The sequence below is a fragment of the Hippoglossus hippoglossus genome, chromosome 3 (assembly GCF_009819705.1).
Source record: "Hippoglossus hippoglossus isolate fHipHip1 chromosome 3, fHipHip1.pri, whole genome shotgun sequence".
In the NCBI taxonomy this organism is placed as follows: Eukaryota; Metazoa; Chordata; class Actinopteri; order Pleuronectiformes; family Pleuronectidae; genus Hippoglossus; species Hippoglossus hippoglossus.
The window spans coordinates 16,111,935-16,138,261 of NC_047153.1; the positions used below are offsets into that span (position 1 = coordinate 16,111,935).

Here is a 26,327-nt window from a genome sequence, read left to right on the forward strand (position 1 = left end):
CGAGAACAGCAACCACAAACTACCTTTCCACAAATAGTATCATAACAGTGCAGTAAAGAGGTCTGGATGGGGAGCGTTTGACTTGTAATGATTTTGGCGAAAGAGTCACACAAACTCATGGATAATTCTATTGTCCCGGAAACTCATTCTGAATATCAGTTAAACAGAGACGTCAGCGACACTGAGCTAAATTCATAAATGATGTTGAATCAAGCTCCATGTCTGCCAGAATGGTGAATCAGGTGGAGAACAAGTGGAGGTTATCCTGTCTGCTGTTAAGTCACAGACCTCATGATGTTTCTGTTTCTGTCCACCTGCCCACAGAGAGGACAGATAATCGTGTTGCTTGAGATGAATGGTTTTTCCGCATGGCCCCAGACAAAACACACATTTGCATACAAACACTTCCCTTTACTACCATGTATCAATGAAACTGTACTCTGTTCCTCACTGACCTGTGAATGAAGCTCCAAAATGCCAACTCCTCATTAATTAAGATCTAACCAGTGATTCGGCTTCGAGAAAACTGCATGTGCTTCAAATAATCAAATAATTTTTTAATGAATTATTTGGCTCCAGGAGTAAAACAATTTCTTTAGCCCATAAAATAGCACTTAATCTTTGATTTCTCAAAAAAATCATCAATTAGGGCTAAAAAAAAAACTCCCCAAATGTTTTTTAATTGGGATGTCTGATGCTCTGTCATAAGATACTAATGATTGGTGCTTTCGTCGGTAATCATAGTGATTCAGGATGATAAACTGCAGACTTGAAAATCATTGCACCTTGTCAGGAACTTGTAAGAATTTCAGATTTTTTCTCGGTTTTATTCAGTAAAGTTATCCAGAAAAAATATGTACGTGGACTCACTAAACTAAAAAAGGTGTCATAATCCTTATAAAGCATTTAATGGATAACACCATGCTTCTAAAACAGTGTGATTGCAGATAGTGGAGATGTGTGACGGCTGATGCACCTTAAAGGGGAGGTTTTCAGTTGTATTTGCCAGAGTTTAAGTAGATGGGACTGAATGATTGGACTGCACCATTGTGCTGCAGACTGAAGGGGTTGTTCTCAGGATCCACCTTCATCTGTGCCACAGCTGTTTAGAGAGGACTGTCTTTTCTCCCCTGCAATAATCTATGGACTGGCCAGCATAGACTATATAAACCTGCAGTAAGAGCTAAAATGGTGTCATTTGGTCTGAGGAGCAGTCAGTATGTTAAGTTCTGTTTAGTTGACTTATGTTTAATCTCGAGATCACCTTTGCTTGGTTTTGTTACCCATCTTAAATTTTGTAAATACTTTAGTTGAATAAAACCCCTTTTCCACTAATCCCTGCTCTCCTAGCTTTTATTCTTACCCTGGTCCTTTACAATATGATATTGGAAAATTACAGGTTTTGCTAAAAAATAAATCGAAATGGACCTTAACTTCCTAGGTTTTCATGAGAGCGATTAAGAACCTTTATCAGCAAGTCATACACTCACCCACACACACACACATACACACACACAGCTCTCAGCTATCCTCATTATTGACTTCCATTCATTCTCGTGGAGAGCCTAACCAAAGTTTCTAACCTTAACCATGACCAACTCATACCTAACTCTAACCTAACCGTACCACAGTATACAGCTTACCTCTAACCTTAAACAGGACCTCAGACATGACTATTTGTCTCATTAGGGACAAGCTTTGGTCCCCATGAGGTCTGCTGTTCCTGACAAGATCAGTGTTTATGCTGGAAATATTTCCAAAGAGGTAACAAAAACAAGTATACACACACAAACACACTTACACACTCACTCCACTGTGTTCTATCTTTTTCCCTTTTTCCCTTCACAGAACAAAAAATACACAATATCAATTTACTCCAATGTTGTGTCCTGACAAGAAACGACAACCTTTTAAAGCCGGTTTTATGATGCAGCTGTTAAATGTGTCTGTGCTTTGAAACAATGGCAATATTTCTCCAGTTTATATATCTAATAAACTTCTCTATAACAGAAACTGGCAATATACAATTTCAGCCAGGCTTATAAAAATTACATGAGGTCATCATTTAGTTTCCATTGAAAGAATGAATCAATATTTAACAGCAGAGTCTGTGAAGTTTGAATGAGATCACTTTGTGACACATATTGTATTATTATTATTTAACCTACAGTGGATAATGATTTACTGATTTTCATTACAAAGGCGCTGTGACGGTAGGATAGAGATATTGTTCTGTGTCTGTCCGTCTGTCTCTGTCTGTGCTGTGTGTTACTGAAATCTCTCCCTCTGGATCCCGCCCCACTGTCCCTGAGGCTACGCAGCTGAAACAACACCGAGTGGAGGACACTGAAAAGCCCCGCTCTATCCACTCACACACACTTGCACAGCTCTGCCAGAATCATAAGCCCTCCACTCATCTGCTGCCAAAACCTCTTCCTCGTGGCACGGAAGTGTCAGCGATGTTTGACAGCTTCTGTGATGAATTATCTGAGATTTTTTTTTAACTCCGTTGCTTGAGTCAACATATGCACTGTTTTCTGGGAGCAGAAAAAAAGAGGGGTCAGGAAAATGAGAGTGGTTATTCTCCTGGTATGACCATCAATTCACCTGGCACAAGAACGGGGGGATTGGGGTCTCACCTATGATGAAGACCACGTCGCCATGGCAACAGTCTTTGGAGAGATGGAGGGAAATGAGAAAAAGGGGGAGAAGGAGAGAGATGGGCTCCCCTGGTGAGTGAAGAGAGGAGTGCACTCCAACATGTCTACATCATGACTGTGTGAACTGCCTGCGGCCATGTTGCTATGACCTGCAGGAGCCAGAGGAGAAGTCCTACTTCAAATACACGCACAAGAGCACAGTGCTGACAGACTGAATGTGATTTGCCCTCACACTTCTTGGTGATAATGGTCATTGTGACACACACACACATTCACACTCTCAGTCTCACACATACACACATGCACACACACACACAAACACACACACGAAAGGAGCGAAGACACCAGATGGAGTGTGAGAATGAGCAGAGAGGGTGCAGTCCTTCAGACAGATGGAGGCAGTGATGCTGTTGCTGACGACTGGGCCCCACAGACAGGGCCAATCGCCTGTGTCTCCTTCTCTGCTGCCAGCGAGCTCATATTCTGGGCTTTTTGTTCCCTTTAATCTGATAACCTGTGGAGCATCCAGACAGATGACTCACATTCAGAGGCGTGTGAGCAGAAACACAGGGCTTCAGATGGGGCACGAGCAAAGCCTGATTCATTAACCTGACTTAAACTGAGGATTTACACCAGTTAGTTTGAGAGAGAGAGAGAGAGAGAGAGAGAGAGAGAGAGAGAGAGAGAGAGAGAGAGAGAGAGAATGTGGCATTTTTAATATTGACAGTGGTGTAGGATTACCTACAATTACTCAATCAAATTGTATTTGTATAGCAAATTTGTCTCATGGGGCTTAACAAGGTTCCTCTGTTCTTAACCCTTAACAAGAGTGAAGAGAAACTACCCCAAAAAAACCTTATTAACAAGGGGGGAAAAAACGCAGAAACCTCAGAGAGCCACATGTGAGGGATCCCTCTCCCATGACAGACAGAAGTGCAATAAATGCTGCATGTAGCTGAACACATCTACTAAATAACTGTATTTATAACATTGATTAGAAGAAACATCTTGTAACACAATGGAAAAGTGTGTGTAAAGTATTTGTGCATAAGAAAAAGTCAGAGAGATGAAAGGAGCAACAATGACAAAGGAATTGAGGAGTTTTTACGTAAGCAAATTCTGAGGCTAAATGAATGCCTAAGTAATTATACTAATAACAGTTTGTTTTCCAGATTCATATAAGGTCCACATGACCTTTGAACACCGAAATCAAATCAGTTCATCTTTGAGTCCAGGTGACCATTTGTGCCAAATCTGAAGAAATTCTCTAAATCCAATCTTCAGATATCTGGTTCAAGAGTAGGTCACAGTGACCTTGACCACCAAAATCGAATCAGATCACCCTGGAACAGACAGATTATCAACTGTCTCCCAAAAGACAGTGTCACTCAGCTTGGGTGTTTTATTGTGTAGTGGTCAAATATATTAAGAATGGGTTTGACCTGTAACCCCCTTTTCCCCAATGTCCTATTGATCTATTCACCACATGTGGAGTGCAGGGAAGTTTCTCTGACTCACTGTCTGGCATCCAGAAAATAAATCCATGGAGCTGTCAGATTTACTGTTTGTATTTTATTACAAAACAAACATAATAAGGAAATGAAATGCAAAAGTCTAATGTCTGCTACTGAGATTGAGGATGAAGATGTGGATGAGGCTGAGCTCAATGATGGTCTCTACTGTGGCAGCCTTCGTCGTCATGCTCTGCAAACTTATAGATCTTTGTCCACCTTCAACCGCTGAGGAGGGAGGAGGGCACATGCTTTCAAACAGAAATGAAAAACTACAATCAATAATATATAGTGTAGGAGCCACTTTTAAGCTTATTAATAAATAAACTTAAAAGTGGCTCCTACATTATTGTAATAACATTTTTGCACAAAAGAGGGCAGCAGAGAGTGGGTTTCATACCTTAGGAGTAGAAGACCCCATATGCAGAGTCTCAGTGCACACATGCATGCAGTGCACCCGTGTTGGTTCATCACACAGAAGCACTTTCTCCTACACGTGTGCACGTGCTGCCAAAACAAAAACATGTCCAGCACATAATGAGAGAGAGAATGTCTTTGGTGGAGCAGTGGGAATCCTACCTCAGCTATGAAGGAAACAGAGTATACTGTATTTATGGTCAAATGAAGTCAATCTAATATGCAAAGATCAGAATCACACATGACAAATCAGCCTTTTTCTGTGAGACACCTACTATCTGTAGACCCTCTGTCTATATAGCTACCTTTTCTAAATAAGAAAGGAAATAATCATCACCATCATCATGATCATCATTTTATTTTTAACAGTTGCACATTTCAATATACAACACGATGAGGCTGTAACAGGAAATATTGTATAACAACAATAGTGAGAAAAAACTCTATTCCCCAAAACTTAATAACATGATAAAATAAAACTATAAAAAGATAAAATGAATTGATTGAATCTACATAAAGTATCTGAGACTCCAGTGTGTGTGTTGATGGGTATGTGTGTATCAGCGGATGAGCTCAGGGTCACTGTCTGAGGAAGGTTATGGCACCTCCAGTCACACATTCACTCCATGTGACTCCCCCCCTGTCTGTAGGAGCAAGTCATGGAGAGTGTTCTGGGCCAGGAGCCAGACACATGCAGTGTAAGAGAGTGCAGCAACATCACTATTTCATGAGACCTGTTGGGAGCGCTCTGCACCCGAAGGCAACAGGGCCTGTGGAGATGTAACCACCAGGGTGAAAATGATAGGCTTCAGGTTACCATAGGGCAGACGCACAGGGATAGGACGACCTAAATATACACACACATGACCACACATTCATGTCTGATGCATCTCGCATCTCCAGGACCCATCTGTGCAGGGCCGCTAACAAGCTAACAGGCTAACATATATCTGTCCTGACAGCAGTCACGTTTTTGCTGAATCACTCACGCACCCGGCCCTGCTCCCAAACCTCAGACGGGGGGTTTATTTGGCAGTGAGGGGAGGGGGAGCCAATGACACCACTTCCTGTGACAAAGTGCCCGTGGCACCTCTGTAAGGTTGACAGTGGTGAGGAGGGAGCAATGGGGTTTCTTACTCACTCCAACAGGGAGGGGGGCGCAGCTAGAAACAGGCGAACATCTCTGGGTGCTGTTACAGACCATTAGAGAGACACAGGCTGATGTGTCTGGCTGTGTCCTTTCTAAGCACTCGCTCAGTTCTGTCTCTCTCTCTCTGTGGTACATCCTTTACTTACAAAGACACTAGCACACAGTGAAATGCTTCTATGGCAGGTCAGTCACACGTCATGATCGTCAAACCAGTACATAGCTCAACCATCTTGGACACTTTAATATACTAAAAAGCTCAGGAGTACCTCAGTCAAGGTTATTTTACTCACTCTCCTCGATTTATTAATTCCAGACGACATCTCAGCCACCCGTCGCGGCTTCTGTCTGTTCATTGACTTTCTTTATTCCTTCTATTAATTTAACATCGGCATCTCCTGCCCGATTCACTTTGTTGGCTCCTTTGACTTTTATCCAACATCCAACCACCGCCTTTCCAACCGGAACCTTTTTATGGTTTAGCCCCTTGGCTCTAAGGGAAATCTTAATGCTATTGGATTGAAGTGCATTTTGGACAATCGTGCTCATTTAAAAAACCCCATAAAATGCACAAAATTATGGTTAATAAAGAAGTTTTATTCTGAGTTTGGTGTGAATGGATCTCTGGCCTCTACAGAGCCTTCACCTCACCTTCATCCAACACCTGTGGGACAAATTGGACCAACGAGCGAACATCAGTCAACATCTCTGATGCTCTGGTGATGGACCACATGGGATTTAATTTTCTAGTACTTCTGAGCACGTAGCTTTTATTATTTTCATAGATGCTTGACATCTGTTAAGCGTAACCGATTGTTCTACAAGTAGATACTTTCAATTACCACTTTGGGCACATGGGGCTGTATATGCACTTCAGCCACAATAGCACCTCGTGTGGTCAACATGACACAGTTTCTTACAGTTTCACCACACAGACCACTAGCTGTGTGACACTGACGAGAAAATCCTTCCAATATCTTCAATAAATGAGCTGCTGGCATGACAGACGGGCAGTTTTAGATGATCTCCTCTCACCAATGGCCATTCAGAGCTTTTATGTAAGTGCCTGTGAAGCTATGTCTCGCCACCAGTTTGTCAGCATGATGATTTCTGTTTATCCATATTCGCTCAGACAGACATAATGCAGAGCGGATGAGAGAGAATGGAAACAGTCTGGATCAGTAGATTATTTATGAGTGAGCATCTGTCCAAGAGTTCATCCCTGATGCAAGAAATTTACAGTGTCTGCAGTGGTTTGTAATGCTTATCCCTGTGTTACTGAAATAACAGAACCAAAGACAGTGAAAAAGGTGAGGAAGGAGGGGAGGAAGAGGAGAGTGAAGAAAAGAACAGATAAAGAAACATCAGCAAGTGTCCAGGATGAGAAGCAGAATTTTGTTTATAAAATCGCAAAATGAGGACAGTGGAAAATGAAAGAAAAACAAAAGTATGAAAAATGTAAATGGCTGTGCCTTTTGTTTTATTCAGAGCAGTAGGGTGCAATGATTCCTGCTCTGCTCATATGAAAACAGAACTTTGGTATTTATTAAATAAGGTCCTGTAGACCTGCAGGTCTATAGAAGACGATCAGCAGCATACTAAACAGTCACTGATGGTGGAACGGGCTGCTCAGCTTTTAAGATTCACTCTCTGGAATGGATCCACACACAACGAGGCTACAACTTCTCAGGGTACATTGGAATCAGAAATAATCCATTTACTGCATCAGTTACTGAATAGTCTGTCCATTGTTTAGCATGACTGCTCATCTGAACATCTGCACCAGGACTGTGCAAGAATTTAAAATACATAGTTAATTGTAATAGTTAATGTGAACATTTTGAGCCATTTGACATCTAACAGCAGGTGAAATAAAACAATGTAAGCACATTTACATAATTATCATCCAAGGATCGAGCTGAAGTTGCTTTTATCAACTAGTCGCAGCAACCATAGCAACATAAAGATCCTTCCATCATCTACACTTAGCCTTTGAGGAGGCTGGAGCTAATCCCAGCTGATATTGTTTGAAAGGCACGGTACACCCTGGACTGGTAACCAGTGTATCGCTGGGCCAACATATAAATAACCATTCACATCACCTGCAGTCAATTTACCATTACTAACCTCAATCTGCATGTCTTTGGACACAGGAAGAACCTTGAATAGGGGATTCAAACCGGGAACCTTATTCCTGTCAGGCAACAGTATATCCTCACATAAAGGAAATAAAGATTTAGAATCTCGACTTTGCAAAGCAGCCTATCGTAGAACTGGATTGTTCTTCTTTCTCGTACCAACAATGTTTCAGCTTCCACACACTCATTCAGTGAGAACAAACCCTGCTTAAATCCCTGATCTGTATCTGCCATTCATAGGAAAATGATTACCATTATCCCTTCAGATCTTTAAACTGACTTCATCTCTTACCTGACATCAGCTCACATTGTGAACAATGGGGGCATGGAAGATGTTACACTACTCATATGTCTCACTTTACTATAAATAAGTCACTCAAAACACAATTTGTGCGACCAACGTATTATTTCCATAAAAGTAGCTTTTCCTGTGCTTAGTTGAACTGCAGTGCTCTGTCTAGTTTCTGAGACTTGCTGCTACAATATGTTGGCATGAAAGGCCCAAATAATTTAAGTCAGTCAAGTCAAGACAGCATTACCACACAGTAAAACTACACATGGGTGTAATTTTATTTTCCCTGGAGGCTCCATGTGTTATAAGTCACGAATGAGCTTATCTGCTAAAACTGTGAAGCGTGTTTATAGCATATGGTCATTATATTGTTGGGAAAGTATCTCTCTAACCGAGTTCCTGTGTCATGTCCAAACATGGTGTGTGAGGAAACAAGTTATCCTTCCTTCTCATGAAAAACGTTTGAGAAACTTCCACTGAGGGCAATCCACAAAAATACAAGTTCCCCACAGATGAAGCCACCATAGTATGATTTATTTTGTTTCGGCTGTGTGTGTGTGTGTGTGTGTGTTTTTGACATTTCACTATAAATTCACAGGACACATTTAGGTACATACAGTTTGATTTTAGGACATTTCACATGTCACATGTTTAAGTTATGGGCTTTAAATAAAATTGCAACAGCACAAGGACAGAAAATACATTACACTTTTACGTTCAAAGGAACAAATGAAAGACCAAAGCAAAGCTACTGTATGTTATAGAAATTAGTATGACAACTACAAAGGTTTTCACATAATGAATAAGAAAGAAAGAAAGAAAGATGTGAGAAGGAAAAAGGTTACAAAAAGCTTGTTTGACAATCATTACATCTGACTCCTGCCACACCTGATTTGAACCCCTTAGTGAGTGAGTGTATGTGAAGTGTAAACTCTATGTGTAACATTTTGTCATGGAGCACACACATTTTCTCAGTTTGGTATGTGTTTTGGGGAAAGCAACGTGATGGATGATTCCCCATAGACGTGTAAAGAAAAATATTGCAAAAGAAACAGCTGGGGTCAAAGCAATAGGGACACAGTCATTGTGAACTGTGTGAGCAGACAGTCCAAAACAACAGAATGAATTTTCCATATAATTGTAAAAGATCATTTATCCAATTAATAATTCAGGTCCGGTGCTCACTGAGACAAGGTTATGGTCGTATCCCTGCTCTCCAGCCTCGTCTGCTGCTGAGTCTGGATTAATCTCATGGCACAACTTTTCTCTGAATGCCTCACATAAATTATTTAATCTGAAATCATGAAACCTATATGTGGGGATTGACCCGGCCAGGTTATGATAGCTGAAGGGCACGCTTTGGATGAGGTTGGAGAGGCAGCACAGGTGGCATGAAAATGGCCGTGGATCTGCGGCGGCTGCTGTTTAATAACGCCAGACGCCCCGAGGGAGAGAACCATCAGAACGTCATCACCGCACGAACACAGCAGTTATGTAAGCAGCTGTTGTTACACAGCATGACAATGATGCCTGATTACCATCGCGTGGTGATTACACAGACAAGCGTACGACACACTTTGCTGATGCTAAAAGCGAGCTTTGTTGTGAGGTGATTGGCTGATGTTGAAATAAAATAAAACCCAGACAAGACAAATGTTTCACTCTTCAGCTCAATTAAACAGCACGTCTTAATTTCCTGCTTCATCACTTACTGACATTGGATATTTTGAATCTGCCTTTATGTGTTTACTGCGGATTGATGTGATTTTCCACTCGAGGCGAGCTGCTGAGTAGCTCGTATCGTGGAATTAAATTGGAATTTCACAGCAGGCTTTCATTGTCTGTACCATATGGATTCACAGTGGCTGCAGGAAGCATTAAAGGGATAGTTCACCCAAAAATGAAAATTCACTCATTATCTACTCACCACTATGCCTATGGAGGGGGGAGGTGAGTCCACAGAAGAAAAACATAAAATGCCTCCATACTGCTCCTGTGGTGTCATCCAAGTGTCCATAAGCCCCGACATTCAAATTCGACTTGAAACAACGTCCTTTACACCACATTTTTAGCATTTAAAAACCTAAAATTCTTTGTAAATGACCTTTTTTCAAGTTGAATTTGAATGTCGGGGTTTACGGACACTTGGATGACACCACAGAAGCAGTATTTTTTATGTTTAACTCAGATTTTACCCACCCCTCCATCGACATAGTGGTGAGTAGATAATGAGTCCAATTTCATTTTTGAGTGAACTATCCCTTTAAGCCAGCGTGCAGAGTTAGGACGCCTCCTGCACAGCTGTAGGTAAGAAAAATTAAACGCAGTTCAGTCATCACTGCCTCAGGGTTTACAGCAAGATTAAGAAGGATCATGTTCCAAATCTGACACTGAGGTCCCCCCATAGACCACACACACACAACATGTAAAATATATACCTGTCACACACAGACACACAGGTTTAATTTAGACACACTTAATTAATTCTATTCTAGTGTAAAATGAACCTTCAGTAAGTGTTCCATTGCATTGCCGTTATTGCCCATTTAGTGGCTGATAATGGCATCTGTGAATAGTCTTCTAGACAGTGTGGCTTTATTTAGATTAAATGCTGCTTGGCTACTGTAAATTAATTACTAATGCTGTTCAGAAAGAAACTGCTATCATTGTTAGAAGTAAAAACAATGAGACCAAATGTCATCCGAGGTATCAGACTATGAACCGGAGCTTCGCCACCAAGAAATGAAGAATCTTAGAGAACAGTTTGTACAAACACTGCTTACACAACATGTTGGGGTCGTCCAATACCCAGAAGGTCACTGGTTCAATCTAGCATTCCACAGTGTCCTTGGGGAAGATACTGAACCTCGAATTGTCCCTGATGTGATTGATGAATTGTATGAATGTGTGTGTGTGTGTGTGTGTGTGTGTATGCATACAGAAGCAGTGTATGAATGTGTGCAACTTGTACTTTAAAGTACTTCATACCGTAAAGTGGTCAAAAAGACTGGAAAAGCACTATGTAAATAGTAAATGGTCTGTATTTATGTAGCACTTCTCTATTCTTGATGACCACTCAAAGCTCTTTACAGTTTTTCCATTCATCCATCCACACACAGTCATATAGAGTGTCTATGTGCAGCACTTATACATCACTCACACACTGCCATTGCCCAAGGACACTTTGGCATGCTGACTCCAGGAGCCTGGGATTGAACCATTAACCTGGACAACCCGCTCTATCTCCTGATCCACAGCTGCCCTCTGTCTTTTGTTTCAAAGAGGCCAGTTATACATACTATTTTATTACATTTTACATGATCTTCTTTGGTGTGTCCCCCTTTTCCTGCTTCAAGCTGCAGCACCTCCCTCTCTTAAACACAGGGGGGCGTGGCATGAGACTATAATAGATTCAAGGACATGACTGCAGCCATGTCCACAATGGCGTTGGCAGCTGCCCACACGCATACACGGCTCTGCAGTCACACACGCACTCGTTTCAGGTTTGAATTATAAACTGTGCAAGTTTGCTAGAGGCTCAAAAATTTAGGGAAAGTACCTTTGATGAACATGCAACAGATCATATTTAATATTCACAACTTCGGCAGATAGAAACTGAATAAAGACTAAAGATTGGTTTGGGTGATTGTGAATTTAAAGGGCTGACAGAGTGTTTGGTTATCATCACAAATGCCTTTATTTACCATTGTTTTAACAAAAATATAGGTTACATTAAAAAGGAGACTAAAGAAGAATAATACAGTTATGGTGAAACATTCACTTCAAAATATGAATCTCATAGTACAGTTTAAAACAGAAAGTGCTGCATAGAATCGACAGAAAACAATAAACACTGACTAGAAAGCAAACCCAGAAAGAAACCTCAGTGTCATACAGTGGTTATGAAACAGACAGAGGTGATTTCAACAGTGAGAGAAAAGAGCAGTAAAATATGACAAAGGATGGAGAACATCTTGGTTAGTAGCTATTCACAGGAGAAGCTTTCAGTACACACACCCTCTTTTCCTTTTCCCCACTCAAAGTGCATTACACCTGCTCTGACTGAGTCTGCTCAGCATCAGCTACAATCATTAGTCGCTCGGGACAAACGTTTTCAAACGCCACATTGCATTTCCCCTTTTTGTCCAGATGTGTCCCTCAGTTCACATGCTCTGCAATAACCTCATTTCTTCAGAATCACTTAGCACCTTCCTCCTCTTTCACACGTCTCTATGGTAAACTCAATTTAGTAAGGCAGTGTACACTTGTAGTCGTGCACAGGTGGTTTCCAATAGCTCGTTGCATTCAGATACACTGCTCACGTTTCGATTGCACATTTCAGGGAAGATTCTGCAACATCTTTTAGTTTATATAAAACATTTTGAGAGAAAATTTCACTGTGCATGGTGATTCCCATCCTAGATTTGATTCATAAGTGTGCTTTTAGGATTTCAATTTAATTTAGGCTCATACTCTATCCTCCAGCTTCACAGCATCGTCAGGTAAACTTTTCATCGCTCACGTCTCTCGAGTCCACTTTTTAAAATGCTTCAGAATACACGCAACAAAGAACAGTTAATAGGAAGACATTCAATATGACACATTAACACATTTACATACATATCTATAGATCAGTGAGCTCTGATACAAACGGTGATGTATACGTAGTTTGAACCAGAAACTGAACCAGAAGCCCTTTGTTTCCTCGCGGGTCAGGATGCAACAGTAACAACAGCAGGGAGGGCGACAGCAGGATAAACCTGAGCAACTGATATCTGACAATTTTCACACTTTTAACCAGAGTAACATGTTATGGAAAATGTAGAGAGAATCGTAGTCAGACAGCCGAAAAGAATAATGATGATCATATGTTAAAATCTAAGAATCAAAGCCTCCATCAGTAGCAGATGATTGGTATTGTTGCATCCTGCCCACATCAGTAGTCTCAGCCTGAGTAATTAATGCTTTCTGGTTTCACACTGCATGGATGCTTAAACATAGTTAATAAAGACCAAAGCAGACAATATGTAAATACCCACTGATTTTACAACGTAACACACAGTAAACTCTGCTACAGCCAGACCTTTTTTATTATTATTTAATCCAGCTCTGTGCATGGTGAAGCTAAGCTGCAAATATCAACTGACAGCAGTCCATTTCTCATCTCAGCAAAACTAGTCTAACAGCATCAGGGAGCCCGCAGCGCCACAACGACTCAAATCATGTCAGAGTTTCAGATAAACTTTTCTGATGGATTCTCAGTGGAACTTCTCCAAAAACTAAGTGGTTACAGGAATGGTCTTTTATCCACATCCCCATTAATAGGAGAGCCTCCCTCTGATGCCGTGTTGATGTAAACAAAGGCCAAAGTGATGTTCAGATTACAGTGAAAGGACAGGAATTAAAAGCCTCCTGCTCTGCTTACTGGACTGGAGTCTCAACTCTCTGCACACGAAAGAATACTGATATAATACAACTAAAGAAAAAAAAAAAAAGTTGAATAACCGCCACCAACTAAACTCCTACGACAAGCTCATCTTTACGAACCCAGCCCAGCATGATTTGGATCAGGTTTGGAAGACAACTGTGGAACATCCATCAAGGCATGTGGCATGGAAATGAATTGATCAGACAATAGTTGGCAATTTAATGATGGAAATATGAGCCAGTGAGCCGGATCAACCCGTTTTGTGCTAATGTGTGAGCAGCACTGTTCCTGCACCTGGTGACTAGCGTGCACCTGTAGTGCAGGGGAAGCTGGTTAAAGTCATGTAACAGCTACTGTGTCTACAGACAACACTGCTCTGACAAAACGTGGAACACAGTGTAACTGAGAACATAACAAATGAATGTGTCATATTTAAAATGGACAGTAATGCCTTTCTGTTTGAATGTATATGTTAGAAAATCATTACTGAGAAAAAAACATCTGTCTCATAATGATCAACCTGAAGAAGAAGAAAAGAAGTCCACAATAATCTGAGGTAAATTTGACCTTGGAAGGCTACTGAAGAGTAAGAACCACGCTGAAGGGGTTCATTCAGAAAAAAGTTCAGGACAGGAATGTTGAAGCCCATTTTAATTAACACAGCCTGTAGGAATTGATGGAATATGCATGATGCAGTTATAATTTGGGGAATTGTTTATCCAGAGAAAACTTTTTTTGTGAATTTGTTGTCTTTGGACTTTTTGAAAATATGGAAAATTTCTTATAAATGCAGGGAAAGATATAGAACTGCCGTTGAACAGGTGCATTTACGGTAGATGGATAAAAGGCAGGTTTGTGGTCTGGTGACCCTGGATTGGAAGCCAACAGGTTATATGGGCACTAACTACTTCCCTCGTCTTACAGGCCTTATTTTAAACGTTTAATGGCGATCAATGCATTTCCTCGATTCAAGACATCACTGGATAACATTTAATGCACAACTTCCCACAGCATGGCTTAAAATAAGGCATTTTTAAAAAGGCATGAAAGTGGGAAATTATACATTAAATCGGAATAATACGCACATAACTGTCAAAACTCTCCTCTTTCCATTTTGCAAACATGCAAAACAAAACGAGAATTCTGGTACCCCCGTGCCATCAGATAAATATACAGCATCTCCTGAAACGAACAGTGATGCGCCAAGCCGGCATGGCCGGCACGTTTTCCGTGGCACGTGTTCCAACATTACATAACACGAGCATGCCCCCCCGAAGGGCACCATGCTGTACAGATCCCTGACATCAGGGCAAATGTTCTAACATCCAAACACTGGCCACCTACCAAAGGCTTACCCATCTTAACCCTCGGCTTGTCACCACAGCACTGCAAAGATTTCAAATGTTGTGTTCAATTCTTGTCCTTGTGTATGAAAGTAGCGGACAATGGCAGGGGGAGGTCATTTTGAACAGGCTACAGTCATAATTAAGGTGGCCGGAGAGGTTTTACGCGCAGGTTTACGCACGCAGTGTGCCACCGCAGCTCAGATAAAGTGAATCCATCCATTCTCCCATTCCCGCGGCGGGGACATCTTGAACCGGTGACGCCGCACTTTGTAATTGTTGCCATTATTATTGTCCCAGAACACGTGCCCGCCGACACAGTATCTAATCGCGAACTGCAGCGTGCCTCCGGTGTCGAGGTAGGTGGGCGTGACGATTTTGAAACGAAATTTATCGGTGTCCCCTTCGCTTGATTCGGGGACATAGGACGCCAAGCTGTCCATGAACGTGATCCAGTTGTTGAGAGAATAGCGCAAAGAGACGCTCTTTTCGAAAGCCAGATTTAACACTCGCACAAAGCCGGAGAGGCTGAACTCATCCGCCTCGACGGTCTCCAGCAGGACTCTCACCTCCCTCACTTTCTGCTGGAAGCCGGGCAGTGTGCCCGGGTTGGTGAACTGCAGCTCCATGAACACTGACTGCGCAGGAGCGCGAGGGAACTTTGTGTCCAAATGGCTCAGCTGCAGGGGTTCTTTGTGTAGTTTGGCCAGAATGCGCTCCGGCACCTGTGGTTCATCTGCATCATCGAAATGCTTCACTGAAATCAGCTCCAGACCCAGAGAGTCGGCGAAGCGGACTTTCTTCTGACTGGTGGGACTCCGGCTGCGGGAGATCTCCAACTTCGCTCTCTCGGTGGGCGTGGGAAGCGACTTGCATCTCCGCCGCAGGTTGGGACTTTGCTGGGGCTTCAGGAAGATCTCTCTGCCCCGGGGTCTCTCGTCCACCACCGGGCTCTCGATGGGCTCGCAGGTGCCGTTCATCATGTCATAATCCTCCCCATCGTCCAGCCGCGGGTTGGCCGCCGCCAGGCTCCCGAACAGCCCGGCTATGCAGCTGTAGTTCCTCGGGAGGCAGTTCTTCGGGGGCAGCATGACCGGGGCAGGACGAGCGCAGTCCGCTTCCATAAAACGCAGCAGTCCCCGCACTGCAGAGCCGAAGTGGTCGTGATGGGGGGGGAAAGACCGGCGGGTGGAGAGATGGAGCCGTCAGGTGTCAGTGTCCCCCTCTCGGATAGGTGCTCCGGCTGCGTCACCCGCTGACACTCTGCGGCTCTGGACCAATAAACCAAGGTGGTGCTGTGCGTCAGCAAAGTGCCAGTTCCCCCTGCGGATCGGTCACTTCACATTTCGAGAGAGAGGGACATATATCTCGCTGTCTGACGAGGCAATTCAAGACTAACGTGAAAACCTCTCTCTCCCTCTCTGCGCAGCAACCATCGCTGGATCAAGTGTTGGTCTCACGCAGCTTCCTCCTCCCCCCCCGCAGAGCTGCACATGTGTGCTGATCAGTTTGACGTCTGCCGGAGCTCTACGTGCAGAACTGAACGTCCCTCCGGTTAACTTCCCCCATACGTCACACTGTCACGTCACAATGACCCAACAGCTCCGCGGAAAAGAAACAACGACTTTTACTATTGAATTTATTTTAATGTTACTTTTTAATGTGAGGAGATCCGGGTTGTTGCATAACACAGATGTGAGAAACTGACAGTAGTTAAGCACGTTAAGTCATGCTGCGTTCACGTGGTGTGGGAATAATCGAAAGAATGCATGTGAACGCCCCCTCCAGTCTCAACAACTAGGAATGTCCCCCCCAAAAATATGGTTCACGAGTCGCCGAGTTGCTGAAGTCATCACGTACGAACCTATTAGTATAATTAACAATCAGCTCTAAATGGTAGCTTTTAATGTGAACTTTTGTCACATGATTGGCAGCTGAGACTGATCAATGGTTGGCTGAGTGTGTGTATGGATGGGACCTTCCTCCATCCATCTATCACTTCTGCAAAGAGTCTGGCTCCAAATGCGCAAGACACTCTGCGACACATTTTGTCCATGTTACATTTCCCACATTCCAACTTCAAAGTACATGAACCATAGGCTTTAGAAAAGGTTTTTTAAAAATACAGTTCCTTCCACAATCCAGAGATGAATCCAAAATACCTTGGATACGAATGCAGCCATCTTGCACATTTGGAGCCAGAGTCTGTGCTGTAGGGACCAGGGGACGGAGCCACATAGCAAATGTTCTGTCCATACACATGCGAACAAACAAACTAGAAAAATGAACACTTGAACAAACAGCAGGGTGATTAGATCTACTAAAATGACAGGACACATGTTACCTTTGATATCACAAGTGACAAAGTCACAGTATTTATAGTTGAACAACAGGTGGACATTGAAGGATGGACGACACATCTCCACTTCCTTCCACTATCCAGGGATGAATCTAAAATACGCTGCATATGAATGCCGCCATCTTGCGCATTTGGAGCCAGAGTCTGTGCAGAAGTGAGTGACGGATGAAGGAAGGTCCCATCGATACATGCACTCAACCAGTCATTAATCAGGCTCAGCTGTCAATCATTAGGTTTCACAAAAAATGTTGGTAATGACCTGTTGGTAAAATTCACCACAAAACTCTCTTGACATCTTCATTGGTGTCTTCTACGTGTGGGGGAACGCCTTTTCCCCAGGAGATATTTATTTTTACCTAAGGGGATCCCCTGCTGTGTTCACAAATCGACTTCTCCTGTATTGGACATTTTACCAGGAGGCCAAGCAGAGAGCGCCTCACTGGGTCATTTGTGTTCACACATGCACCTCCTCTGGAGAAAATCCAGAGTTCAGTGCATGTCTGAAAGCAGCTTTAGTGTGATAAGGTTTATCTAAAAAGGACAGAGACCATCTTTGAGAACAATTTATTAGAGGTGTAACATACATTTGTCCCATCCATTAACATAGAGGTGGGATTTATGACCTGCCCTGCAGCCAGCCACCAGATGGCGATCGTAACGCCTTAGCTTGACTTTTGGGGAGTAGTCATGTCGAACATCTTTTTTAACAGTCTATAGCAGGGGTCTTCAACGTTTTTCAGGCCAAGGACCCCCAAACTGATGGAGAGATGGAGCAGGGAACCCCTACTATATATGTGTGTGCATTGCTGACTGAAAGATACCGTCTTCTGCCTCCATTTATCCGTTCGCTACAATATGTTGGATTCATGTTAATGTGTATTTAAAGACATTTAAATTTGTGGGAAACAAATTTCGCGATCCCCCTGCAGTACCTCCACGGACCCCCTGTTGAAGACCTCTGGTCTATAGTATGAGCACACCAACTTCACAACTCGGGAAATGGGACCTTCCGAGGAGCATGTGAACGCAACATCAGCCCCTCCCCCCTTTTGTTCACGTCACGCTTTTCCTCTACGGGTCGTCATGACGACGGCGTTGTGAAGGCATCCAGCGCCTCTCTGCCTGTGTCGAGCAGAGAAAAACCCACCAGGACAAGCTGCAGGATTTCCTCAATGACTGCTGCTTCCTGAAGAAAGAATAGCGATACACACACATGCGAAATGCATCATGGGATAGAGCCTGCCTCCTCCTGGTGAGTGACGTCTTTGACAAACTGCTGTAACCTCACTTTTCAAACTTTCCTACATTCTAAAGCACCAAACAATGCACACTCCACACGTTATTTTGGTTTGTCTAGATCTCACCGTGAAGTAAACTGACACAAACCAGGAGAGTAATGGCGACATGTGAAGAAGCAGATCTCACAGTGTGTGGATCAGATGAGGAGCCTTCACCCCAGGAGGATGAGGAGGAGGAGCAGCTTTACCGGACACCAGAGGGGAGAAGAAGTAAAAGACCTGCTGACATCCTGTTGGATCTCAGTGAGGAGGCCGACCTGAAAGAACTGGAGCCATATCAGTATCATCTGTACTCTGGTGTGGAAGAAGCTGTAAGTGAATATTTGTTTTTCTGGGTCATAGCTCAATTACCTGTATTGCTTATACTGAGGGCTGAGCAATATCTTTTATATTGTAATTGTGGTTTGGCAACACGTGTGAATGTCATGACAACAAAGGTTTTTGAAATGTAAACATTTAAATTGAGCTGATATATTCTTAGTGCAAAACCTTCGCCTGCTTTTACTGGATGCACTTCATGTTACATGAACATCAATTGTAATATTATATCTATTGTAATATATCTATATTGGTATATAAGTAATATGTTGTTAGTCAGTCAAGAAATCTATTTACAAAATATTTTATACTCATTTCTGGTGAATTATATTCCCAGTTTTTGATATAACTCTCATCTGTAGTATTTTTTCTGATATCAAATCTATACAATCTCACAAAATGATAAAACACTTCTGGTATATTTTCAGTTAACACACATCCAAGCTGTTCTCATATTTAACAATATATATTGATGTTAAAACAGGTCTGTGGTTGGGACAGAGTTGCTCCACTGAGCTGCATTCTTCTGACTCAGAAGAAAGACAGGAAATGGACAACAGAACCAAAGGAGGCTGACAAACCAACCATCTCTGCAGATCCGACACCTGTTACAGCAGAAAGCTCAGCCAGCATCGCAGAGCAGCGCTGTGAGTCGCGTCCAGGACTTTGTAACCAACAGGGAGAATCTTGCATTAACAATGCTGTGGCAGCTCTGCAGCTAGATATCACAGAATGGCCTTTCGTCAATGCCATGCAGAAAACTACATCACATCACTTCCCAGAAACGACAGAGGAAGGATGGACTCTTGGAGCGACTTTGCGGCCTCATCATCTGTCCACAAAATGCACCGTGTCAGAGAAAAGACATATTAAGCCTCAGAAACACAGCCACAGGCCCAACAGCACCGTGGTTCCCATCAAGACCTACACATTCTTACCACCAATCAAGCCGCCACATCTGAATCCCAAAGTTGACGGCCAGACCTGCAGTGGCAGGAAGGCTTCAGGGGGCGTGAACTTGCAGGAAAGAGGTTTCATGTTGGATAAGAGAAGCGGGAGGAGAGGAAGAAGAGAGGAGCCTGTTGCAAACGCTGGGCTTCCCAATCACCCTGCAGACCTGACCTCCACACACCAGACATGTCACCATAACGCACCCTTGTCTTATGCAGGAAGTGTTTCTATTCCCAAAGGGTATCAGCTGCCCGTGTCCTCCAAACCTGACACAGAGCAATACGGGCGCTACATGATGGGTGAGAGCCTCACACGGGTCCTCCAGGGCAGCACTGCAGCAGGTGCCCAAACCCACCTGCACCCCAGCTGCCTGTTTTCTTAAGGAACAAGCTTGTGTCTGCTGTCACGCTGTGTGAGGCCTGTGCAATAAAACCTCTAATTTCATGTGATGATGATGGTACCACAACCTTTAATATCTCAGGTTCTACAAAGTCTTCACTGCATCGTATAATGTTGCCATCACCGTAGATGGAAGAAATTGCAGTAATTGCAGAGATAATTTGTTTTTCATCCGCAGTCCAATATTAACCTTCAGAGCATACTCACCATAACAATAGAAGTCCATTGATGAGCTCTTTATGTCATCTGGGACTTTATTTTCCTCTGAGCAGTTCCCACAAGTGCTTCTTCAGCTGTTCAAGTTGCCTAGCAACCATTGCCTCTCACAATCTGCTTTTCAAACTCCAATGAATTTAGTATTGGTATTGCACATGTAGCCTCATTCGGTACATGCAAACTGTGTCCAAACTCCTGCATCTGTTCAGTTGATCAGTCAGTGATTCCTGGTGGTTGTGGCACCGTGTACAAGGGTTATCAGAGCAGTATTATACCGAGATCCCTAAATCAACTGTGTCACATTGATCTCCAAAAACCTTTTTCTACTTACATTGTGACAAGCTGATTACTTTATTATACTACCTCTTTTGTATTGAGCTGCCTTGTGAAATAAAAGAAACCTACAGATAAAGTGAATAGAAGTCTGGTTCTATCGGGTTTTGGATCTAGTGAATTTAAATAAACTAGAATGGCACAACAGTCCTCTTAAATTCAAAGCTGCACCAAATTTTACACTGATACATATCATTCCCCTAAATGTACCTATGTTTTTCATCAACATCCCTGTTCGGAAAACTGAAAATATTGAAAAAACGCCCCGTCTTTAATGTTAAAGACAGTGAAAAATAATTCCTGCATCAGCACCAATATTTAATAGGTTCTTTGCTGACCTATACCACATCCTTCCACCATGTTTCATGATAATCTGTCCAGTAGTTTGTGTCATCTTGCTCACAATAAACAAACCAACAAGCAAACACATAGGGGGAAATAAAACCTCTTTGACGGAGGCAATAAAGAAGTATGAGAAAGGGTTGACAAACTCAAATCTCCTTCAATCTCTCAGTTTGTAAGTTTCACACAGGAGAACAAATTGCACACTGAAGATAACTTCAACCTGTGCATTTTATTCCCCTGAGCAAAGCTGCAGTCTCGTTGATTTGGATACATGAACTCTCAGAAGAATGTGTTCTAATCCAACACACTGTTTGTGTTTTTACTATTTCAACACGTGTTCAATATTAAAAATGTGTCAAAAAAATAAAAAATAAAAATTGTCAACTGAGTAACACGTGTTAAATTATTGACCAATCAAGTTATGGACTGTTGCTGATGTCATCATCCAAATCTAAACTTGCTCCAAAGTCAAGGGACCTTCCTTTGGATTGTGACACCGGAGTGAAGAGGAGAGGAAATTAAACAGCGAAAGGTAAGAAACCTAAAGCTAAAGTTTCCTCAGTGATGGCGTTACACTTCCAGTGTCTTAGGTTAAAAGGTTTCTGGCTGAGACTGAGATTTGACTTTAATTCCAGGTGTCTGCATCTTCTACTGGGAACTAACAGTGGCTAGCAGCAAGCGAATGCTAACTAATGCTAGCTTGAAACAGAAGAGGTGGATGCTGGTGGATTCTTCATGTCGATGTGACAAATAGGGGGATTGGGAGTTATATTGTAATGGTGTAAAACATCTCTACTGTAATATACGTTAATTTAAATAGGTTGTGCAAATGCTGAGTAGTCAGGCAAACTGGGAAAAATGGCAGGAAAAATAAGCTAGCTAAAAAATCTAGCTAGATTATCCTGACAATGAGTCAGCAGGGCCATTTTGTTCATTGTTCTGCTGTGGCTAATAAGTGTACAGTCTCAACAGATGAGGGAAGTGAGAAAACTCATTTGTTAGTTACTTCCACTATTAGCAATGTATTTGATTCATAATTATGTTATTATAACATTTAAATCAAGTTTTACTGTCTTCTGATTGCAGTCTGAGGGATTATATCACATGCAGGGTCACAGTCGCTTGCCAAAGGTGTGTGTGTGTGTGTGTGTGTGTGTCTGAGAGCAGATTTAGGTGAAGAATTAAGTACAATTAAAATGGTGATTTTAGAAGTAATCTATAAGAATAGGTAACACATTATTTTAACTATTTTCCAGAGAAAACAACTAACCAACACACTTTGTTCTTTTACAGTTTTACAGATTTAATGGAGTGGGACTCTCAAGACACCCCTGCTTTGTAGACCTGTCATACTTGGTAAGTATATTGTATTGTAAGTGCTGGTCTAGAGCCTAGTAAATACCCTCTTTATACTTAAGTGATGCATTTAACAATTTCCATTTCAATTTTAAACCAGATATATATATATAATAAAAACCTATTATATGAAAACACAAATGAGATAAACTGAGATATACTGACACTGTGCAAGCCCTATGTGATATAGTTGTGTTTTCTCAGACAGGAACAAGCAGCCTCCCAGAATGACCTCCTTTGATGGTGGTCTTGTGTCTAGGAGATCCCAGTAAAGCTCAGTACATTATCATGGCTGAGAACAACAACGTTGCCATCCTGCTCCAGTATGAATGTTTAACATGTAAATTGTTTGTACAGTTTCATTTTCAACTAATTATTAAAATCTAACTAGAGAATTGCAGATGAGTTGTTACTGTATTTACTATATTTTGTGCCTGTAAAGGGTTTGTGTACACTTGTCATTTTTGTCAAACAGACCTATAATCCAGTTTACATTGGGTTATCAATATTGCTGTCCATGTCATCGTCAGTTAACTGAAATCATATAAATACTGAAGACATGAGAATAAAACTTGGTTAAAAAGTAGTAGGTCAGAAGATGTTTGTTGTGTACAGCTTGGCTTGTCATTTGTCTCGTATATGCACTGATGCTATTAGACCATAGAAGTTTATAACTCATAAAACATATTTTGAAGTTGAAGGAGTGCAAGTCTATTTCAAATTTTGTACACCAAATATTGTTAGTGTATTTAACTAAGAGTGACAGGTGCCTATAAACAGTTCGGCATCAAAGGCAGCTGCCTCTAAACTGGAATCAAAGCCAGCTGCCTCTACACATCAGTGGCAGTTTCTTTTGCCACCGAAAGAGCTGCTGCTGCCACGATTTGAGCTTGCCCTCACTGCACAAACCAGGCGAGTAATGGCGACATGTGAAGAAGCAGATCTCACAGTGTGTGGATCAAATAAGCTCCCTTCACCACAGGAGGAGGATGAGGAGGAGCAGCTTTACCGCACACCAGTGAGGAGAAGAAGTATAAGTCCTGCTGACATCCTGTTGGATCTCAGTGAGGAGGCCGACCTGAAAGAACTGGAGCCATATCAGTATCATCTGTACTCTGGTGTGGAAGAAGCTGTAAGTTAACATTTGTTTTTCAGGGTTATCGCTCAATAAGCTGCATTGCTTATACTGAGGGCTGAGCAACAAAACAGTATCAATAATTATGTTAGTTTTCAGCGATAGCAATATAACAAAGGTTCAAAATAACTCAATTTAATTTGTATGATTTGTATGCATTGTGTAAGCACAGCAAAGGGGTGCAACGCATGAGATAAGTTTAAACTTTTAAAGGATAATAATGTGAAATTTATCATAATTGTCAATATTGATTTATATAATTTCTTTTATCATGATATAATTTTTGGTCATATCATCCAGTCCTACTTATATCTTATATCTACTAACTATTTTCAATTATTTTCTCCTAACTATTGCATTTGTTTTTGGTCAATTTGATTCTTTGTCTTTTATATTGTAATTATGCTTTGGCAGCGCGTGGGAATGTCATGGCAACAAAGGTTTTTGAAATGTAAATATTTAAATTGAGCTGATATATTCTTATATGCAAAACCTTCTGCCTGCTTTTACTGGATGCATTTCATGTTACCTTTAAGTAGGAGTCGTTGTACCAACTGTACATCGATTGTAATATATGTATATCATATCTATATTAGAATATATATAAAATATTTTGTTAGTGGAGAAATTACACTATATATATATATATTCACATGATAATCATACATTTACAATATATTTTATGCTAATTTCTGGTGAATTATATTCCCAGTTTTTTATATAACTCATCTGTAGTATTTTTTCTGATATCAAATCTATACAATGTCACAAAATGATAAAACACTTCTGGTATATTTTCAGTGTAAACATATCCAAGCTGTTGTTCTCATACTTAATATATATTGATGTTAAAACAGGTCTGTGGTTGGGACAGAGTTGCTCCACTGAGCTGCATTCTTCTGACTCAGAAGAAAGACAGGAAATCAGAACAAAAGGAGGCTGACAAACCAACCATCTCAGAAGATCTGACACCCGTTACTGCAGAAAGCTCAGCCAGCATCACAGAGCAGCGCTGTGAGTCGTGTCCAGAACTTTTTAACCAACCGGGGGAATCTTGGTATAGCAATGCTGTGGAAGCTCTGCAGCTAGATACCACAAAATGGCCAGAAACGACAGAGGAAGAAAGGACTCTTGGAGCGACTTTGCGACCTCATCGTCTGTCCACAAAATGCACCGTGTCAGAGAAAAGACCTAATAAGCCTCAGAAACACAGCCACAGGCCCAACAGCACCGTGGTTCCCATCAAGACCTACATATTCTTACCACCAATCAAGCCACAGCATCTGAAGCCGAAGGTTGAGACCTGCAGTGGCAGGAAGGCTTCAGGGGGCGTGAACTTGCAGGAAAGAGGTTTCATGTTGGATAAGAGAAGCGGGAGGAGAGGAAGAAGAGAGGAGCCTGTTGCTAACGCTGGGCTTCCCAATCACCCTGCAGACCTGACCTCCACACACCAGACATGTCACCATAACGCACCCTTGTCTTATGCAGGAAGTGTTACTATTCCCAAAAGGTTTCAGGTTCCTGTGTCCTCCAAATCTGACACAATGCAATACGGGCGCTACTTGATGGGTAAGAGCCTCACACGGATCCTCCAGGTCAGCACTGCAGCAGGTGCCCAAACCCATCTCCAGCCCAGCTGCCTGTTTTCTTAAGGAACAAGCTTGTGTTTGGTTTTCAGTCTGGTTGATTTGGATACATGAACTCTTTTGCACTGTTTGGAAACTGATCGTGACAACGTGCACTACAGTTTTTATCTACTTTTAGGCCCCCGAGCAAGGTCCTATTGCTTTTTGTTTGATTATTCAGGTTAATGAATTCGCATTTTCGTCTGCTTGAACATACTCGAAAACTCACCAATCTTCACAGGCGTGTAAGGCCTGGTAAACATTTACGTATTCTGTAGCAATTGGAAATGGTTTTGTGGCAAAATGGATCAACACGCCCCCTAAATCACAGCAATTCCGTCTGGTTTAACCGATCTTGGCCATTTTACACGTTGTGTATTTTAACAAACCCCTCCTAGAGCCTTTATCTGCTCAACTCCAAAATCCATGAGTGTCATCTCAAAAACATGGAGATTGAACCTAACTCAAATTGTGAGGTTTCGTCACACGGTGTGACCGTGGCTTGGCGTCAAAGTTTGATGAGTCGCCAAAAATGGGATTTATTATAACTCCTCTGTGCATTGTCCAATCAACCCCAAACCTCTATCACATGATCACAGTCCTGCCCTGAACGGATCCATGTCAATATTGACTCATTGTCACAGCGCCACCTGCTGGCGACAGGAAGTGACATGTTATATACACTTTGAAGTGCTGCTCCTGGCTGCTTTGCAATATACAGCTCAAATGAGCTCAGACAAGTCATAAGACCTTCATGATACTTCATGGTCAGAATTGTGACATTTCCTTTCCCGGTGTAAACATTGAGGTGCGGTGAAGCTGTCATAACTCCACTGTGCATTGTCCAATCAGCATCAAAATCCTGTCCCATGATCAGAGTCCCGGCCTGAACAGCTCCATATGTAAATATACTCAGGGTCATAGCGCCACCTCTTGATTCATTGCAAAACAGAGTCCCGACCTGAGCAGATCTATTAGTCCATATGTAGTGATATTGATAGCGCCACCTACTGGCAACAGGAAGTAAGCCAATTTAATTCGATTTACATTACATTT

At 42.1% G+C, this 26,327-nt stretch overlaps 3 protein-coding genes across 4 annotated transcripts; 2 read left to right on the forward strand and 1 right to left on the reverse strand.

Annotated features, from left to right (window-relative positions):
• Positions 1-11,838: 11,838 nt before the first annotated feature.
• On the reverse strand, positions 11,839-16,489 carry LOC117757626 (protein phosphatase 1 regulatory subunit 3E). Its single transcript, XM_034578920.1, has one exon. The coding sequence runs from the start codon at positions 16,058-16,060 to the stop codon at positions 15,137-15,139; it is 924 nt and encodes a 307-aa protein (XP_034434811.1). The 5' UTR covers positions 16,061-16,489; the 3' UTR covers positions 11,839-15,136.
• Positions 16,490-18,262: 1,773 nt separating this feature from the next.
• LOC117757615 lies at positions 18,263-20,305 on the forward strand. Of its 2 annotated transcripts, none has more exons than XM_034578910.1 (3): positions 18,263-18,547; positions 18,644-18,904; positions 19,396-20,305. In XM_034578910.1, exons 2-3 carry the CDS (start codon positions 18,692-18,694, stop codon positions 20,242-20,244), a joined length of 1,062 nt encoding a protein of 353 aa, XP_034434801.1. In that variant the 5' UTR covers positions 18,263-18,547; positions 18,644-18,691; the 3' UTR covers positions 20,245-20,305. The 2 variants fall into 2 exon arrangements, with proteins under 2 accessions (XP_034434801.1, XP_034434792.1); XM_034578901.1 differs by having other exon boundaries at positions 18,653-18,904.
• A 2,922-nt stretch (positions 20,306-23,227) lies between these two features.
• LOC117754097 lies at positions 23,228-25,533 on the forward strand. Its single transcript, XM_034572786.1, has 2 exons — positions 23,228-23,643; positions 24,504-25,533. The coding sequence occupies exons 1-2, from the start codon at positions 23,431-23,433 to the stop codon at positions 25,296-25,298; spliced, it is 1,008 nt and encodes a 335-aa protein (XP_034428677.1). The 5' UTR covers positions 23,228-23,430; the 3' UTR covers positions 25,299-25,533.
• The last annotated feature ends 794 nt before the right edge of the window (positions 25,534-26,327 follow it).

Excerpts from the sequence above, each read along its gene's own strand:
- LOC117757626 (XM_034578920.1), bottom strand. The coding sequence starts at position 16,060 with ATGGAAGCGGACTGCGCTCGTCCTGCCCCGGTCATGCTGCCCCCGAAG.
- LOC117754097 (XM_034572786.1), top strand. The coding sequence starts at position 23,431 with ATGGCGACATGTGAAGAAGCAGATCTCACAGTGTGTGGATCAAATAAG. Across the intron at positions 23,644-24,503 it reads ACTCTGGTGTGGAAGAAGCT|GTCTGTGGTTGGGACAGAGT; the intron begins GTAAGTTAACAT and ends ATGTTAAAACAG.
- LOC117757615 (XM_034578910.1), top strand. The coding sequence starts at position 18,692 with ATGGCGACATGTGAAGAAGCAGATCTCACAGTGTGTGGATCAGATGAG. Across the intron at positions 18,905-19,395 it reads ACTCTGGTGTGGAAGAAGCT|GTCTGTGGTTGGGACAGAGT; the intron begins GTAAGTGAATAT and ends ATGTTAAAACAG.